General features: G+C 46.3%; 7 protein-coding genes across 7 annotated transcripts; 2 read left to right on the forward strand and 5 right to left on the reverse strand. All coding sequences in view use genetic code 12, as the record gives it.

Annotated features, from left to right (window-relative positions):
• Positions 1 to 1,060: 1,060 nt before the first annotated feature.
• Positions 1,061 to 2,353, forward strand: CXQ85_004049 (uncharacterized protein; the record flags this gene model as incomplete). The annotated part of the gene is made up of 2 exons (XM_025487680.1): positions 1,061 to 1,107; positions 1,156 to 2,353. The coding sequence occupies 2 exons, from the start codon at positions 1,061 to 1,063 to the stop codon at positions 2,351 to 2,353; spliced, it is 1,245 nt and encodes a 414-aa protein (XP_025344696.1).
• A 117-nt stretch (positions 2,354 to 2,470) lies between these two features.
• Positions 2,471 to 3,958, reverse strand: CXQ85_004050 (uncharacterized protein; the record flags this gene model as incomplete). Its single annotated transcript, XM_025487681.1, has 1 exon — positions 2,471 to 3,958. One exon carries the CDS (start codon positions 3,956 to 3,958, stop codon positions 2,471 to 2,473), a length of 1,488 nt encoding a protein of 495 aa, XP_025344697.1.
• A 1,164-nt stretch (positions 3,959 to 5,122) lies between these two features.
• Positions 5,123 to 6,301, forward strand: CDC11 (septin; the record flags this gene model as incomplete). The annotated part of the gene is made up of 1 exon (XM_025487682.1): positions 5,123 to 6,301. One exon carries the CDS (start codon positions 5,123 to 5,125, stop codon positions 6,299 to 6,301), a length of 1,179 nt encoding a protein of 392 aa, XP_025344698.1.
• A 101-nt stretch (positions 6,302 to 6,402) lies between these two features.
• On the reverse strand, positions 6,403 to 7,347 carry CXQ85_004052 (coatomer subunit epsilon; the record flags this gene model as incomplete). Its single annotated transcript, XM_025487683.1, has 1 exon — positions 6,403 to 7,347. One exon carries the CDS (start codon positions 7,345 to 7,347, stop codon positions 6,403 to 6,405), a length of 945 nt encoding a protein of 314 aa, XP_025344699.1.
• Positions 7,348 to 7,490: 143 nt separating this feature from the next.
• Positions 7,491 to 9,575, reverse strand: CXQ85_004053 (uncharacterized protein; the record flags this gene model as incomplete). Its single annotated transcript, XM_025487684.1, has 1 exon — positions 7,491 to 9,575. The coding sequence occupies one exon, from the start codon at positions 9,573 to 9,575 to the stop codon at positions 7,491 to 7,493; it is 2,085 nt and encodes a 694-aa protein (XP_025344700.1).
• A 762-nt stretch (positions 9,576 to 10,337) lies between these two features.
• On the reverse strand, positions 10,338 to 12,671 carry OPT1 (oligopeptide transporter; the record flags this gene model as incomplete). The annotated part of the gene is made up of 1 exon (XM_025487685.1): positions 10,338 to 12,671. One exon carries the CDS (start codon positions 12,669 to 12,671, stop codon positions 10,338 to 10,340), a length of 2,334 nt encoding a protein of 777 aa, XP_025344701.1.
• A 1,180-nt stretch (positions 12,672 to 13,851) lies between these two features.
• Positions 13,852 to 16,458, reverse strand: RNR1 (ribonucleotide-diphosphate reductase subunit; the record flags this gene model as incomplete). The annotated part of the gene is made up of 1 exon (XM_025487686.1): positions 13,852 to 16,458. One exon carries the CDS (start codon positions 16,456 to 16,458, stop codon positions 13,852 to 13,854), a length of 2,607 nt encoding a protein of 868 aa, XP_025344702.1.
• Positions 16,459 to 16,794: the final 336 nt, after the last annotated feature.

A 16,794-nucleotide genomic window follows, 5' to 3' on the forward strand; every position in this document is an offset into this window, starting at 1 on the left:
AGAGACCAACAGCGGAACTTTAAGGTTCAATGATCACTCGAACAAGTCAAGGGAAGACAAAGTCGTCTTTAGGAATACACGACATCAAACCTCAACCCCCTCTTTCAGCTCTTCCACTACTTGTCCTCCCAGTTTCCAGAGACATAGATTTGCAACCTCTTCTGAGGGTTCCCCTCGGGTCCCTGTAAACGCATTGCCTTGAAGACCATGAGATCGTCCAGGGTCCCAAACAGGCAGCTTCTACGATAAGGAGACGTCAAAAGAAACCAACAAACATTAGAGTTTACCGAATAACCAACAACTTGCAACTTCACTTTTCTTCACAATTGTCGACTTAGCATGTCCTAAGAACTGTGGAAGACCAGTGGAATTGCGGCGCCAGATTCCATCATTTTTCCGCAACTCTCATAACCAGATGGTTGCTCGACCAAGAGGAGTGAGAATGGAGAGATAAAGAAGGGAGGGAAGAAGAGAATGTAGAGACGTCGGCAGATTAAATAAGCGAGAAAATGGAACGTCAATGTGAGGTTTTGTTTGGGTTTTTTGTTTTTATTGTGCCTAGTTATCTACCTTTACTGGTCCCAACTGGCCATTTGCAGCCATTCTTAGCCATTTTGAGGGATTCTTCAAAGGTCATAATGTCCCCAAACCAGTCCCCCAAAATCCCTCAATGACCCCCAAGCTCCCCAAGCTCCCCCAATATCCCCAATACATCAAAGCCTCCCCAACTATGCCCTCCCTTCGCCTGCTCCTCGGATTATCACAGCTCCTTGGTCTCTGGCTTGGCGCCGACGGCCATATTGCGGAAGCTCCGAAAATTCCAGGAGACTACCTCTCCAGCAAAAACCTTCCACCACCTCTCAAATAAAACAAGAGAAAAGGCCAACTCTCTCAAAACCCTTAAAATAAAAAGACCTCTCTTTATTAATTACCCTTTTCTTCCTTCCCCTTTCTGCTCCTTCTCTGTCTACTTTCCTTGTGGGCTGTTGCAACCGCGCCTGCACTCACCGCTCCAAATCTCCAACTGAAAGCACAACTCACTTATCTTACCTACTACGCCATGGGCATCAACAACCCAATTCCACGGAGCTTGCGCAGCGAGTCCAAGTATGTAACATTGAAATACGTGTCGCTATTTAAATACTAACCTTTTAGGAAAGCAGCGAAGATTCTCGCCAGCTTTATCAAGCCTAACCAGTTTGTTGGCGCCGACCAGGTGATCCCTCCTCATGTGTTGAAGAATGCTAAGGGTTTGGCTGTGATTACTGTTTTGAAAGCCGGTTTTTTGTTTTCCGGTAGAGCAGGTTCTGGTGTCATTGTGGCCCGTTTGCCTGACGGTTCCTGGTCTCCTCCATCTGCTATCGTCACCGCAGGTGCCGGTGTCGGTGGTCAGATTGGTGCCGAACTCACCGATTTCGTCTTTATCTTGAACACAAAGTCGGCCGTGGACACTTTTGCCCAGATGGGCTCGGTCACTTTGGGTACAAACATCTCGGTGGCCGCTGGTCCTCTAGGAAGAAATGCCGAGGCTGCTGGTACCGCCACGATGGGTTCGGTTTCGGCGGTTTTCGCTTATTCCAAGACCAAGGGTCTCTTTGCTGGTGTCTCGTTAGAAGGTTCCGCCATTGTGGAGAGAAGAGAGGCCAACAGAAAGTTCTACGGCAGTAATTGCAAGGCTAGAAACATCTTAGCAGGCCAGGTGGAGGTTCCTCCTGCCTGTGAACCTCTCATGCGTGTCTTGGAGAGTAGAGTGTTCAACTACAACATCGACGGAGAGGACTACTTTGACGATGACTACTATGATGACATTCCAGACGAATTTTCAGACCTGGCTTCTGAATTTTCCAGAGGCGGTGCAGCCGCTGGTGGCGCTGCTGGTGCAAGAGGTGCTCGTAGAAACAGAAGATACTCAGACGACTATTCGGACGATGACTATGACTATGACCCCGAACCTCGTCGTCCTTACAACCGCACAGAGTCTTACAGCCGAGGCTCGAAAGGTGGTCGACGCTCAGCCTGGGAGGACAACATCTATGACGGTCCAAGCCGCAGCCGCGGCGATTCCGACGTGGATAACCTTGGCCTGAGGCTCAGCAGAACTAGACTCGGAGAGGCAGACAGCCCTTCCAGACCAACGTCATCAAAGCCAAACTTTGGTGGTGCTCAAAAGACCAATTCCTCGCAGGCGATTGCACTTTTCACATTCAAGGGCGAGCAGCTGGGTGATTTGCCATTCAAGAAGGGTGATGTGATTGACATCTTGAAGAAGTCTGAAACCACAGATGACTGGTGGACCGGCAGAAACAACGGCGTTAGCGGCATCTTCCCTGCCAACTACGTTGAGTTGATCTAAACTATTTGTTAACTATGATTAGGAATGTTCAGAGAACATCTAGAGAACGTTGATCCGTCTTCTCTGCATTACACTACGTGTGACTGTTGTACAATAAATATCCATCTTTCTATAACCCTATAACCTGAAAACCTGTTCGATAAAGTGGCGCACCACCACCTTGCCCTCGGCAAAAGTGGGATCATTGTGCCTGTGAATCACTGCAGCGTGTGTAGCCTTTGTGTTTCTGATGATTACTGGGTATTTGTCCCATTGAAGAGTGTTCAAGCCCTCGACAATCTTTTCTTGCTTCCAGTTGAAATTGAGTTTGAAGTCGTTCTTCACCTCTTTGCCCTTTAAGTTCACCAAGCCTGGCTTCGGAAGAAGCTTTCCTTCTTCACTGGAGAGGTTTTCCTCTGATGATGGTCTGGACAATGGCGATCTCTTCTTGGCCACACTGTAGTGGTAGTCATAGTAACTGGCACTGTCAACAGCTTTAAAGATGGAGTCAACAAAGACCTCAGCTCTGTCATGCATCTTCTCTTCAATAGCTTCGAAATATGTTTCTTCATGATCCAGGTCTGGCTTCTCCAAGTCCTGGAATTCCTTCTTGGTTAAAGTAGGACCATTTTCAAGGTCCTTCTCGTTATCAACCAAGTCATACAACACTGCAAGACTGTTGGGGCTTTCTTTGTAGAAGTTACGGATTCTTCTATTGAGCTGAACTCTTTGCCAAATGGCATTGCTCAAAAGGTAAATGGAGTAAACGGGCGTAATGACAATCAAAGAGGCCAAAACCTTAGCCCATACGAATGCCTTATAGGCCCAGCGCTTAGGGTTCACTCTCTGTTTATTAGGCTTGACGATCTTGCTGAACGAAATAGATTTGGTAAAGTCAATGACATTAGGGTCGTAGCCTTGGATATACTCCAAGTTGTAGGCACTAAGCGATTCGTTAACCATGGTATTAAAAGGATCGACATTGGAGATGAATGTGGTATACCAGCTGGTTCTTTTGTCATTGATAGCATTACCGTAAAGCGACCGATGTTGGAAACGTGCCAAAGCCTTATAAAACGGCAGTTTAGAGTCAGCCATCCACACAAGCAAAGGCAACTTATCGTCATTACCCACCACAGCAGTTTTATCGTTCAAAAACATCTGCTGGCCCAGGTACACCAACACGTATGGAGCCACGAGATTAAAGATCTTAGACGATAGCGACGAGCTTATACTGTTGGTGCCAACGTGGGGCGTACAGAAGGTGACAAAATGCACCGGCTGCACATCTTCAAAGTACTTGTGATGGTACAAGATTCCAAGAGCGTAACGAGACATCAAACCTCCCAAAGAGTACCCGATAACAGATACTTTGGTCACTTTGCCCAGACCCGAATCATTAAGCCTGGAGGTTTCAGCAAATATCTCATCTGCCACACGTTTCCCATTCACGTCAATACCGTCATACGTCTTATACCCCGAATGGGAGCCCGTTTTATAAACCACCACGCTTTCCGAAGCATTGGCAGCCTTGGACTGGCGCTGGATCTGATCAGCCAAATACAGCATGTGGGAAGAGTTACCCCAGATTCCGTGCACTAGCACAACCAAATGATAATCAGGCATGGTGAAATTTCAGTAGACGAACAAAACACAAAGAAAAACCAACTATCCCGCAAAACTAGCCACGCTAGATAAATACTTACCGGGAATCTGGGGTGGAGGCAGGCGATGGCAGCATTATATAACCGTAAGCTGTATGCCTCACTTGTGGAGGGTGAATGTGATTTTTAGGCGAGCGGTTGCGAAAAAAAAAAGAAAGGAAAGAGAAAAATTGGGTCCAGCTAAACGATAAACTCCGAATTAAGCAAGAGGTAAAAATAAAAAAACGCAATAATCAATGTAGGGGGAAGTAAGGGGATGTAGGGTATTTTTCGGGCCAACGGAAGGCCAAACGTCTCGAGGGGACTTCCTGTTTTTGTATCAATGAACAATAGGAACAGGTATGGGTTTCCCCTCGGTGAGCCTCTTTTTCCTGAAATGTTAAACACAAGAGGTATGTCTTTTGGTGTGCTTTCACACGTGACAGCGTAACGGGAAATTGCAAATATTCCTTAACCTCCCAGTAATTACCGTTTAGGTTATGAAAAAGAGGGATATTTTTCGCTGGCTGGCATTGTGTGGCGCTGAAGATTCGCTTTTCGCTTGTTTTTCCATTTTTTTCACTTTCCGTTGTGGTTTTGTGGTAGGGGTGGTTTTTTTCTTACTTTCTGGCTTTGCGCTTGGGCATGTGCACCGTTGGGAGAAAGTTGCGAAATTAGACTGGAGAGAAAGGGAACAGGGTTGGAGCGGAAGCGGAAACGGGTAAATTAGACTTTTTTTTTTCACGTTGCTTTACGCTACTTGTCTTTTCTTGGATGTACTGGTAACCAAAAATTCCGCCTGTAAAGGTACTTCAAGGCTATGGGATCCTCGCCTGCTTCGCTTGCACCGTTACCCCTGGCTGCGAATTATGAATATCGCGATCTAGACGAGGAAAATCTGTGCACGTGGATACGGTCACGTGACATAGACCAAATTTCAAACACCACCGACGCCAACGGTCCCTAAGGCCAGTGATTTAGGTTCATTTCACTTAATTCATGTCCTCTTCTACTTCCCGTGTGCTTGGCTACTTCAGATGAGGTGCAATGGGTGGGGCGGTGGAAGGCTTACCTGCACTCCCCAGACGTGTCGCTTTTGCGAGTAAACACCAACAAAACCAAACCCTACTTCTTCACCCATCCAACCATGTCATACCAGGACTACAACACGTCGTCTTCGGCGTTGAGAAAGAGGAGGACGATCAAAAAGTCCATCAACTTCCTGGCCATGATCATAGGAGAGTCGGGCCTGGGCCGTTCCACCTTGATCAACTCTTTATGTGGTGGAAATTCCATCGTGCCCACGTCCCTGACTGCCCTGCAAGACCCTTTCCTGAAAAAGCTTACTTTGAGACACGAGAACGTCGAGTTGGAGGATAACGATGGCCACAAGATCTCTTTGAACATTATCGACACGCCCAACTTTGCCAATGCGATTGACTGTGATGACGACTTTAAGATCATCGTGGACTTTATAAGGCACCAATATGACGAGGTGCTTTTGGAGGAAAGCAGAGTTAAACGTAATCCACGTTTTAAGGATGGCAGAATCCACGTGTTGATTTATTTGATTAACGCTACGGGCCACGGTCTTTCTGAGATTGATGTCAAGTTCTTACAACACGTCAGTGGGCTCGTCAACGTGATTCCAGTGATTGCCAAGGCTGACTCCTTGTCTCCAGCAGAGTTGCAATTGAACAAACGTCTTATTTTGGAGGATCTTAACAACTACAAGATTGCCTACTACAAATTCAACGAGTACGAGTATGAGCAGGACTACATTGACGACGAGATCATCGAGTACAACAAGTACCTCAACTCATTGATCCCATTCGCTGTCATTGGCGCTAACAAGTTCCAGGAGCTGGGAGATGAAGACGATCTTTTGAAGTTGCGTGTATTGAACCCTGCTTACGCCAAACCCATCAACATTGAGTTACCTGAATTCAACGATTTCACGATATTGAAGAACATTCTTTTGATCACACATCTCAATGAATTCAAGGAACGTACTCACGAGGTCATCTACGAAAACTACAGAACGGAAGCCTTGTCGGGCAAGAAGTTCTCGTACAGCAATAACGAAGAGGAGGAAGAAGATGGTCCAAAGAAGGATGACGAGTCAAGCTATCTAATGAAGGAAGAGCAGATCAAGTTGGAGGAAGAGAGATTGAAGAAGTTTGAAGAGAGAGTGCACCAGGATTTGGTCAACAAGAGAAGGGAACTTTTGGAGAGGGAGAACGAGTTGAAGGAGATTGAGAAGAGATTACTCGCCGAAGGATTGAAGTTCAACGATGAAGGTGAAGTGGTCAAAATAGACGAGTAAATTTTAGGGACAACAACATAGCAAATATTCTACATGATTCAATGCCTTTGCCGGTAGTTTTTTTTATTTTGATATATATCTAGTGTACAGTGAAACGTCTTCTAAGTGGCAGCCTGGTACTTGCTGACGATCTCATCAAACTTGGCGTTCTTATCCTCCAAGTCGGCAAGCAACTGGTGCTCAGAGTATGACTCCTTCAAACGCTGCAACAATGCTCCGACATTGGCGCCGTTATTTGTGAGGTAATCGAATGTGACTTGGTTAGCAAGGAAATCGTCGTTCTCGTTACCCGTGTAATTGAGAGCATTGATCTGGTTCAACAACTCCTCAGCTTCAGGGAAGTGCTTCAACTGCATATGCATCACAAACAAAACATTCAAAATACGGAACTTACCTTGAGGGTCGTCATCAAAGTCGGTAGACAACATCTCGTCGTAGAAGTAGAAAGAGTTGGAAATGTTGTCAGTCTCACCCTTGATAGACAAGATCCAACTTTCCAAAACCTGGTAAATAATGTTATCTCTTGCTTGTGGTGGGAAATTCTGGAATCCATTGTAGATTTTCAAGGCCTCAGAGAAGTTCTCTTTGACCAAGTATAACTGCACAAGAATCAAGTATGGCTCTAATTCCTTAACATTGTTGGTGTTGTAGTTGGTGTATTTCACAAGAAGCTGGATGGCCAGGGCGATGTCCTTTCTGAACTTGACATAGTAAAGAGCGGTTAGACTGGCCTGTAACTCGAAAGCTGCGTCCTCCACATCATCAAAGTATGTAGATTCGTCAATGCCAAAAGTCATCAAATCATTCCATGCCTGCAAAACATCAAAGATATCAGTCTGCTCAGGGAAAATCAGCTTTCCCAAGTCAATCAACTGGGAAGCATCTTGGGACAAGGCTACACTGGATCTCACTTGGAACTCCAAAACCTTGAGCTTGTTTTCGGTCGAAAAGGAATCCAAAGAGTAAGAGACGACCTTGTGATGCTGGCTCGTGAAGAACTGGTTTCTGATTGTGTACAATTCACCTGAGTCACTGAAGTCGTCCATTGTAACGGTGTGGTCTATACTTGTTTTCTGTCGACGTGTATATGTGAGAGTAGTATCTTTTAACCATGTACTATATACAGGTCTCACCAAATTCGGTTGCAAAATTGCCAGAAACCTTTTGAAAAATTGTCATGCTAAATCGGTTAAGTCACTCCAGCAGCGGCCTTGGTAAGGTTAAAGCTAGGGTATTGTAGGATGTAAGCTTTGGTGAAGTCTCCGTGGCGTTTGCCGTTAGGATCGTACCTTGCAATTCGCAAATAAAGATCAACGTCACTTGGTGTGGTTTCTTGCAGCATAGACAAGCTAACGAGATCGTTCAAGTACTTGTTGTTTTCAACGAGCTCTGTGATGTTCAAGCTACCTTCGTTTTTGCCACGGTAACGCTCAACATCATTGATCAAAAGAGATACCTCAGAATACTTGGTGAGCTCTTTAAGCAACACTTTTTCATCAATAGGCTTCTTTTTAGCGTCAAAACTGTCTTCCCAGTAGATTCTTCCCTCGGTGGCGTTAACATCAAATATCGTTGGTGGAGTGACCCTGCCAGCTGGTTCGCCACGTAAAAGAGATAAGTTGGTCTCGGCAATCGAAGCATAGCCCCAACGAGCAACTCCTGAAAGGAATAGTCCGAGCAAAAGTCCTTGGAAAACGTAGGCAGTCCGCCCTCTTGTGGAACAGCCGGGGATAAACATCAAAGCAAAGATGTAATGGTGAATACGAAGAGTGAGACCAGGTATCCATGCAATGGCAAACAACGAGGCAAACATCATGATGTAGATTTTAATGAGCTTGTTGAATCTTCCAGAAAGCCATACAGAGTATGCTTGGGTGACCACACAAACAATGATAATGACGGCGAATACAGACACAGTTAGAAGAGCTCCAGGCTGAGCCTGCAAGTCTTTCCACGTAAGTCTGTCGACAGGTAATCTATCAAATGTAATATTGTTGAGTACTCCAAGCCAGAAGAATGGGTACCAGAAAATAATTCTTGACATTGGAGAACTAGAAGGCGTTAAGCCTGGAGAATACTCCTCTTCGTGAATAGTCTCTTGGGGTTTGCTGAAAGTACGCTTGATACTTACCTTCCACAAGAAGTACATGACAAAACAGGTTGGCAAAAATCTCCCCAAACTGAGCGAAATCAACTCATAAAAAGTTTCCAGGTATGCTGGATTCACAAGTTTCGGCGGATCTGTAGCCAAAGAAATCGTCCAAAACCCAACAGAAGTAATAGTCCATACAAAAACCGCAGACGAGCCCAAAACAACTATAGGTAGACCAAGAATAATGTTCATGATGAGCACAACAAGTCTAGGATCTTTGCAATGCGAGACAGAAGCCTCAAGTTCCTGAAACACATATGAAGTAGGGAAGAACGAGCTGAACTGGATGGAGTCTGACACGCCATACTTACCCTTCGTCGCTGGAAACGATGTTTGTGGTCCACTTGCAAAAGAAGCACGAGCACAACCACCATAAAACGGAGAGATGATACCCGCGTGGACGCCAGCACCACAAGGGAAAGAATCAGCTCTATACGGATAAGTGATAGTCCCATCGTCGCCCTTATCCTTCTTACCGCCTCCAACAAACAATCCTCTATATTTAACCATCTGGTCTCCCACAGCTCTCAGCGAGTAGAGCCAGCTACCGCGATCACACAAAGCAGGGCACCTTATAATGACATCTTTATCCTGATGAAGCTTTGGGCACAGTTTGGCATCAAGCCCACACGCCGCGTTCTTTCCCTTCCAGAAATCATATGAATCAGAACATGTAAGTGAGATAACCGTAGCATCAGGATCACCAGCCACCTCAGGCATCTCAGTAAAGTAAGGAAGCAACACTCTAGACCAAATGGCGATCCACACCAACATATAAATCATAAACACAATGTAACGCACACTTGGAGACACCTTTAAGCGAAACCGATCCGGAAGAAGCTCAATCTGTCTAAGCTTTCCAATCGGTCTAGGAGGGTCATCACGAGGATGAGCAGGTCCATTAACCCAAGCAACAAAAAACCTCTTTACGGAATCTTTCCATGTCTTGGGATGCAAGGCTCCCCAGCGAGCTATTTCTATATCTTCTGGGTCTGGCGATCCATCTGGGCTTTGGTCTTGTGCTGTTTCATGGATCGTCGAGGGGCCTCCAACTTCCTGCTCAGGATCGATGTCCACGTCTTTGTTGCCTGCTAGTAAAGACAGCCTTTGTTCGTCGGGCATGATGGCTTTGAAAAGGCTGAATTTAGGGAGAATGAAGCACGAAGGTGGATGTCTATGGGTGAATATCTATAAATGGGATGGGCTGGAGATTTCTCGGTCTTCTGGTCCGGACTCCTGTGCCGGACCGATCTAGGCGGGAGGGAAGAAGGAGGATCAAAACAGCTAAGAGATGGTTGGGATAGAGGGAGATTTATATGGTTGTGTTGAGTGGAACGAGAGGTTTCTGGTCATGTAATTGGATTTGTCATGGGACGTCTGTGGGCTGAGATAGCGGATTCTTTTGATGAGATAGATAAGGAACAGAGGAGGATAAGAGGAAAAGAGACAAGAGAGTTATGGTATATAATTTAATAATGAATTTCAACAATTAAGTTATAGAGGAATAAATTGGACCTTTTAAGGCTTCTTAGGTAGTTTTGGTCTGTTTTGGTGGAGTTCTTTCACTACTAGACGAGGCGCATGGACCACAGTAGATACCAATTACTGATAAGTAATGATCGAAAGAGAAACCACTCCAAACAAATAGAAATCAGTGTTATTCGTTTCTTTTTAATTGAAGGTCATTCAGATAACTGGCGACGTGGCGTCTTGATAGGTATCTTCAGCCAATGACGTTCCACTTGGGCGGTTACCTACTTTAGCAGTTGCGCTATGGTAAGCAACTCTAAACACACCACTGAGTTACCCATGGTGCATCTACAGTACCAACTCATAATCGTTTCATCAAAGATTAGCTATGTACCAAAAAGAATTAGAATATCATTACCAAGTGTCAGGACCGAAAGCTTCGCCAGAAGCAAGGGTCTTACTAACGGCAGTACCCAACATGTCGCTAGTTTTGTTCAAGATGCTGTTACCCCACCAGGTAGGGAACTCGGCTTCTGGCAAACTCAAGCACAAGAAGATGATCAAGGAAGACCAAGCTAAACCAATATCCAAACCGGCGGAGAGAGAGTAGTTGTACTTGAAATACCAGTGGGTGAATCTCTTCTTGATGAAAACACCAAAGACGATACCCACAGCACAGTAGTTGACGTAGTTGTACGGCGTGGCAGGTGGAATGAAACCAGTACCAGAGAAGAACACCGGCCAGTTGAGCCATCTGATAGGAGAGTTTGGCCACTTCTTAAGCACGAGCCAGTTGACCACAGGCAACAAGCCGAGCAAGAAGAAGAACAACAACTGGTAGTAGATCTGGCCCTGACTGAACATTCTGCCTGGACCAATGGCACCCCAAATGATAGAAGCGTTGAAGAACACTCTACCGTTTGGACAGGAGTAACCGTTCTTTTGTGTTGAAGTACACAACCCGTCAATGTTACCGTAAGCCCATCTCAAGACACCAATCTGGACGAGAGAACCCCAAACGGTGGCCCACAACTGAGCCCAGAACAAAAGAATAGGCTTGATCTTCATGTAGTGACCAAGCTTCATGTCCTGAGCGAAAGTAACAGCCTGGTTATTGGTGATGTAACCGTAAGTCTTGAAGAACATCATAGCCAAAGGCTTACCTGGAACCATGTAACCGATGATAAACTCAGTGACGACATTCAAACCAACAGCAATGTTAGTGATGGAGTAAATGATACCGACAGGCAACAAGAAGAAGACAGCGATCAAAAGAGCAACGATAAGAGCCCAAACAGGCATTTCAGTGTTCCAGACTCTGATGGTGACGATAGAAAGGGCAAAAGCACCAAGGAACACAATCAAAAACCACCACTCTGGGATGTTCTTGTAGTGAGCCTTCATCAATCTCTGATGCACATCAGGCTTCTCCTTTTGTCTGATTTGGTTCATGATATCCTTACCGTGGAAAAGCACAGTGTGAACAACGGTAGCGATAATAGATGCAAAGGAAACACCATACGAGATGGCGAAAGTGGTGGACATGAACAAAGGAGAGTAGTTCTTGTAAGCTTGCTCATCAAGAGTCAACTCATTAACGTTCATGATCTTAGAAACATTGTAAACCTCACCGTATCTGTCGTAAGAGTCAGATGAAGACAAAGGCATGTACTGGGCGTACCAGGTGTTGGTCCAGTAAAGGGCAGCGGTACAGATCCAGTAAATGATGACAATGGAAAGGGCAATAGTAAGAATGACAGATGCTGGTGGAATCAAAGGAGAACCAATGTAACCAGCGACCTGATTCCAGTCAAAGGTGATTGGCATCAAACCCATACCGGTAGCAGCACCGAACACCTGGTTGACGGTAACATTCTCTGGAGCAATCCATGTTGGCCAGGCAAAGTACGACAAGGCCTGGAAAATGAATCCTGGGAAGAAGTACCAGACAAACGACACCATAAACACGATTGCAAAGAAAGCGTATCTGGAGATTTTCCAGCCGTTGGCAGTATGGTTCTCGTTAACGTGCATGTTTGTCAAGAAAGTAGCCGTAACCAAGTTGGCAGGCCACACTGCTGATGGCGCTTCAACCAAGATTTTTCTGGCCATACCGGCAAGGGAGAAACCGATGATTTGGGTGGAGAGAATGGCGCAAATGGCAAAACCCACACCGTAGTCGGAGTTGTAAAATTTGTTTTGAGCCAAAAGAATGTCAGTAGCGTAAGCAGCACCGCCACCAAACGAAACCGAACCCATAATAGTGATAATTGTGTGTTCTTTCAAAGTGAAAGGACCAGGGTTCAAGGAAACACCAAAAATCTTCCAATCAGGAACAACCCATTCCCAACCACGACCAAGAGGGTAGGCCAAAATAGACGTCACATATGTAGTAATAGCAAACGAAGGTCTGTGGAAAGAAAAAAGCAAGTTCATACCACAACCCAAGGTGGTCAAAATCGTACCGAGGACCCACATTCTAATGGTGTTCTGAAGAATCGCCGGGTCGTCAGTAGAAGGCACCGAGGCTCTAACTTCTGGGTATGGAGAGTCGTCCTCCACGGTGATAGCAGCGTACCCGTCATTAGAGATCTGAGCAGCGATAGCATGGTCAATAGGGTCGTACTCCTGAGACTTGGAAACCGCTAACGCAACCGGCGTTTCGTAGTCAGAGCCAGAAACATTCTTCTCTTCACTGGAGAGGTCGACCTGCTTTTCGTTGAAAAGCGTAGCCTTGATTTTTTCCATGGCAGTACTTAAAAAACAAGCTGAACTTGTACAAACAGCAGCCGGCCCCCCATAAATATATATTTGTGGATTTCCCCAGGGCCAAAAAATGCCGTAGTGACTGATCGATGCATATGGAGCTTATCGCTGGGGCGCCGCAGCCAAACGCATCGAAGATGCACAGAAGAGGTTGAACAAAAAGGAAAAAAAAGTGAAATCCCAGGCACTACCGGTTACAAAGCTGCCGATGTGATTTTTGTGTCACCACATGAAATATAAAAAAACCGTTTAAACCAAGAAAATAGACGTTTTAGAGAGTTTAGTGAGAGGTGCTAACAGACGCTGAGAGTAGTGTCTCTTCCCATCGTACCGATCGATCTGGAAATGTGTACGGCTGGGGAAAAAGAGAGCCACAGGGAGCCACTCGGTCGCGTTTCGGGCGGGAGGGGGCGACCAAAAAAAAAAAAAAAAAAGTGCTAGACAAGCCAAGAAAGTGGGAGGTGAAAAATCCAGCCAAGCCAAAACCTGTCAACGTCAACGTCCCCCAAGAAAAGTGTCAAACGGAAGGGGAAAAAAAGGAGAAACGCCAGGGTCTGTTTCCCTGGTTTCGTCACCTTCTCGTATCCATTCCCCATATCTCGATTGGCCACACACGATATCTGTTATCTGGAGCCGTACAGATGGGCGGCCTTGCTGAGTTCCGCGGTGTGGGAACAAGCCGAAGCGAAATGCACGCTGTGACGTAGCCAGGGTAAAAGAGGGAAAAAATGACAAACAATTTTGAGAACAGACAGTGCTGGGTGCCTTGTGTGAAGGTCCAGTGCCGTGGCAGGTTCCGGAACCGGGCCGAGAGGATGATGAATAGAAGTGATGGGAAGGTTTGAGAGGTACTTAGTGGTTTTGATGTGTTATTTGGATTGTCTGGAAAGGTGGGGATGCTGGTTTGGGCTTTTGGTTTGGAGCTGCTGGGGGCTTCTGTCGGTACGGTTTGGGGCCGGGTGCCGTGGCTTGCTAGGGGCTTAGGTTGCGCTCGCTACTTATTATCTATGCTTTTTGACAGCGTCGTGGATGCACTACGTGATGCCACATGTCGTGCCACTGCTGCTTGGTATGCGGAATCTCTAAACTAGCTTACACTTGCCTTATGGTTATTCCCTTACATTAATACTCTTTCCTGCTGTACGCCATAGGGTACTATTACTCATCCAGAACACATGGTGCACGACTCTGGGTTGTTGATCGCACAAGCAATCACTTGTGAGCTGTAGATATCACTCTCGCCTTCCTCGGCCTTCTTGTCGCCGGCTCCTTCTTCGCCGCTACCCTTCTCCTCTGTCTTGTCTTCAAGCTGCAACTCCGCAACCAGGTTCTCCAACAGAGATGGCTCTGTGGATACGGCTCTGGCGTTCTCCTCGCTCACGCTGGTGACGTTGGGCGATGGGGTAGAAGAAGACTCCACAAGGCGTTTCGGAAGGTACTTTCTCTGGTTCAACTTCTCCAAAGAGGCAATCGTCTTGCCGGCCTCGCCAACACTGCTCTTGTCGATGGTGAACTGGATAGCTGCGGCGGCAGCCTGTGTTCTCAAGTAGTACATACCCGTCTTCAATCCCTTCTTCCATCCGTAAAAGTGCATCGACGTCAACTTACCCATGGTTGGGTCCTTGATGTGGATGTTCAACGACTGCGACTGGTCAATGAAAGCAGCTCTGTCGGCAGCCATGTCGATAATATGCTTCTGAGAAATCTCCCAAACGGTCTTGTACAATGCCTTGATCTCGTCTGGCACGTTAGGCAACGACTGGATAGAACCGTTGTTACTGATGATATTACTCTTCATGGAGTCGTTCCAAATACCCAAGTCAACCAAATCCTTCAACATGTGTGGGTTGACGATCTGGAACTCACCGGCAAGCACTCTTCTAGAGTAGATGTTAGATGTGTATGGTTCGAAGCACTCGTTGTTACCCAAGATCTGGGAAGTAGAAGCAGTAGGCATTGGAGCCACAAGCAACGAGTTTCTAAGACCGTGCTTGGCCATGTTCTGCTTCAATGTGTCCCAGTCCCACAAGTCTGATGGCTTTCTGCCCCACAAGTCGTATTGCAACAAGCCCTTGGAAGCTGGAGAACCTTCGTAGGTCTCGTATGGGCCCTCCTCAACGGCCAACTCAATAGAGGCCTCAACGGCACCGTGGTAGATAGTCTCGAAGATCTGGATGTTCAATTCCTTAGCCTCTTGAGAGTCAAATGGCAATCTCAAAGCCATGAAAGCATCAGCAAGACCTTGCACACCAAGAGCGATTGGTCTGTTCTTGAAGTTAGATCTCTTGGCCTCCTCAACTGGGTAGTAGTTACGGTCGATGATTCTGTTCAAGTTTCTGGTGATAACCTTGACGACCTCGTGCAACTTGTCAAAGTCGTACCAACAAGAGTTGGCGTCCTTCTGAACGAAAGATGGCAAAGCGATAGAAGCCAAGTTACAGACAGCAACTTCCTCTGGGGAAGAGTACTCAACAATCTCGCAACACAAGTTAGAAGACTTGATCATACCCAAGTTCTTCTGGTTAGTCTTCTCGTTACAAGCGTCCTTGTACAACATGAATGGAGTACCAGTCTCGGTCTGAGCCTCCAAGATAGAGTACCAAAGCTTCTGAGCCTTGATGGTGGATCTACCACGGCCCTCTCTCTCGTATCTCTCGTACAACTCAACGAACTCGTCACCGTAGTGGTCAGCCAAACCTGGAGCCTCGTTAGGAGAGAACAAGGTCCAGTCACCGTTCAGCTCAACTCTCTTCATGAACAAGTCTGGAATCCAAAGGGCAGGGAACAAGTCTCTAGCTCTGATCTCTTCCTTACCGTGGTTCTTTCTGATGTCGATGAAGTCGAAGATGTCCGAGTGCCATGGCTCCAAGTAAAGAGCGAAAGCACCAGGTCTCTTGTTACCACCCTGGTCAACGTAACGAGCAGTGTTGTTGAACACACGGACCATAGGAATGATACCGTTGGAAGTACCGTTTGTTCCAGCAATGTAAGCACCAGTGCCTCTGATGTTGTGGATGTGCAAACCGATACCACCAGCACTCTTGGAAATCAAAGCACAGGTCTTCAAGGTGTCGTAGATACCGTCGATGGAGTCTTCCTTCATGGCGACAAGGAAACAAGAGGACATCTGTGGGCTTGGAGTACCAGCGTTGAACAAGGTTGGAGACGCGTGGGTGAAGTATCTCTGGGACATCAAGTTGTAAGTCTCAATGACACGCTCGATGTCTCTACCGTGAACACCAACAGCGACTCTCATAAGCAAGTGCTGAGGTCTCTCGGCGACCTTACCGTTGACTCTAAGCAAGTAGGAACGCTCCAAGGTTTTGAAACCAAAGTAGTTATAGTTGAAGTCTCTGTCGTAGACAATGGCCGAGTTCAACTCGTTCTCGTTCTCACAGATAATATCGTAAGTCTCTTTAGAAATCATAGGCGAGTGCAAGTCTGTCTTTGGGTTGACGTACTCCCACAAGGTCTTAGCAACCTGGGAGAACTGCTTGGTGGTTTGCTTGTGCAAGTTGGAAACAGCAATTCTGGCAGCCAAAATAGCATAGTCTGGGTGGATCGTCGTCATGTAAGCAGCAGTCTCAGCAGCCAAGTTGTCCAACTCAATAGTATTCACACCTTGGTAAACACCCGAAATGACTCTCTGGGTGATGGCAACAGCATCAACGTGCTCGGTGTCCAAACCGTAACACAACCTCTGCACTCTGGCGGTGATCTTATCGAAGCGCACGGGCTCCTTGTGGCCGTCTCTTTTGTAGACGTACATTTTGTAATAGTAGTTTCACGTATAAAAAAGATGCTGGAGGGAATTTTTTCTGAGCAGAAGGCACGATTATATAGTACGCGTGTGCACAGAAAATTTTTGTTACAAATCAAAACAAACCCGTATAGAGGCGTATGCGTTAGGGCGTAGAGCAAGGCGTGTCGCGCGACAATAGACGTGGGTTGGGTTGCCAGTGTTCGGAGAACCCTACCATTGGCCTGAGGAGAAAGGGATGAAAAAGAAAAGAAAAGAGGCAAAACCAAAGGGAATTGGTTTAGAGTGGAATTGAGAGAGATTGAGAGAAAAGTGAGATTGGGAGATTGAGAGATTGAGAGATTG

Source organism: Candidozyma haemuli (genome assembly GCF_002926055.2).
Source record: "Candidozyma haemuli strain B11899 chromosome Unknown F_2014730914, whole genome shotgun sequence".
Lineage (NCBI taxonomy): Eukaryota > Fungi > Ascomycota > Pichiomycetes > Serinales > Metschnikowiaceae > Candidozyma > Candidozyma haemuli.